The 1,089-nt window shown below is 48.1% G+C and overlaps 1 protein-coding gene across 1 annotated transcript; it reads right to left on the bottom strand.

Annotated features, from left to right (window-relative positions):
- Window positions 1-186: 186 nt before the first annotated feature.
- H257_19288 (hypothetical protein) lies at window positions 187-754 on the bottom strand (the record flags this gene model as incomplete). The annotated part of the gene is made up of 2 exons (XM_009848433.1): window positions 187-286; window positions 432-754. The coding sequence occupies 2 exons, from the start codon at window positions 752-754 to the stop codon at window positions 187-189; spliced, it is 423 nt and encodes a 140-aa protein (XP_009846735.1).
- Window positions 755-1,089: the final 335 nt, after the last annotated feature.

The following is a 1,089-nucleotide window of genomic DNA, read 5'->3' on the forward strand; positions in this document are numbered from 1 at the left end:
TGGGAACAGCACAGAGTGCTCAAATAAGTTGATGTTTTGCTTGTCCAAAAATGCCAACAAAGTTTTGGAACGGTGAATGGCGACCCCATCTTGCGTAAATTACACGTTCGAATGGTTATTCTAATGCCCAAAAGGAAGCAGATGATTGGACAGTGTTACGACGTAATCATCAGACTTTTGGCAACCCTAGAGAAAGGCCAGATCGAGTTTGCCGAGGATGCAAAAACAACCCCACACCATGATGCCACCACTACCATTGGGACGCGTCGAATACGACTTGGTTTCACTAAGAAACCGATGCTCTACCACTGAGCTATTTTCCCTCACCCCATAGGGCAAACACGAGGCATCGTTGAAGAAACCATAACTTAGTGATTAAATAGATTGGTACTGCACACGCCAGTTAGTGCAGCAGCAGTTGGGTTGAATACGTCGTTTGGCGCTTCTCCTTTTCGTAGTCGTCCGACTCGTAGATCACGTCCATGCGCTTGCGGTCTTTGACGGCCAACGCCTTGGTGAACGGCACTCGCTTGCCAGCCACCACTTCGGCCTTGAACAGCAGTCGTCTAGGTGGTGATACGGGCGGCTTGATTCGTTTGTGGAACGCCAGAGGAAGCAAGTGGTGCTGGGTGTCGTGGGTCTTGAGGATGTTCTTGATTTGTTTGAGTTCAGGGACGTCGTCGGTCTTCTTGAGCAGCCACTGTTCGATGCCAGCCTTAAGTTGGGCTTCGCGTTTGGCTCCGAGAATTCCCATGATCTTGCACGTTTGAGAATGAGCCAAGTTGGCTTGTGGATGGTGTCGACACACATATGCGACATGCCAGTCGCGGCAAATTTATGGAATTTGTAATATGGGACGAGTCGATATTGTTCTAAGCCAATAAGATAGCGAGAATGTTTTGAAGCGCGTGTGGGATTGGTCAATCAAAATGAGTCTCAAAACCAAGCGGTGGTTCCATAGAATCTGTCCGGTCGTGATGACAAAGATGTGGCAGAGTCATCTTTGCTATTCTATCATGTACGTGTCTACCGGCACCGGTATTGAGTGTTCTTAATAAACAACGCTGGGCTTGAAGAAGTAAATACGTC

The sequence above is a fragment of the Aphanomyces astaci genome (genome assembly GCF_000520075.1).
Source record: "Aphanomyces astaci strain APO3 unplaced genomic scaffold supercont1.458, whole genome shotgun sequence".
Classification (NCBI taxonomy): domain Eukaryota; phylum Oomycota; class Saprolegniomycetes; order Saprolegniales; family Verrucalvaceae; genus Aphanomyces; species Aphanomyces astaci.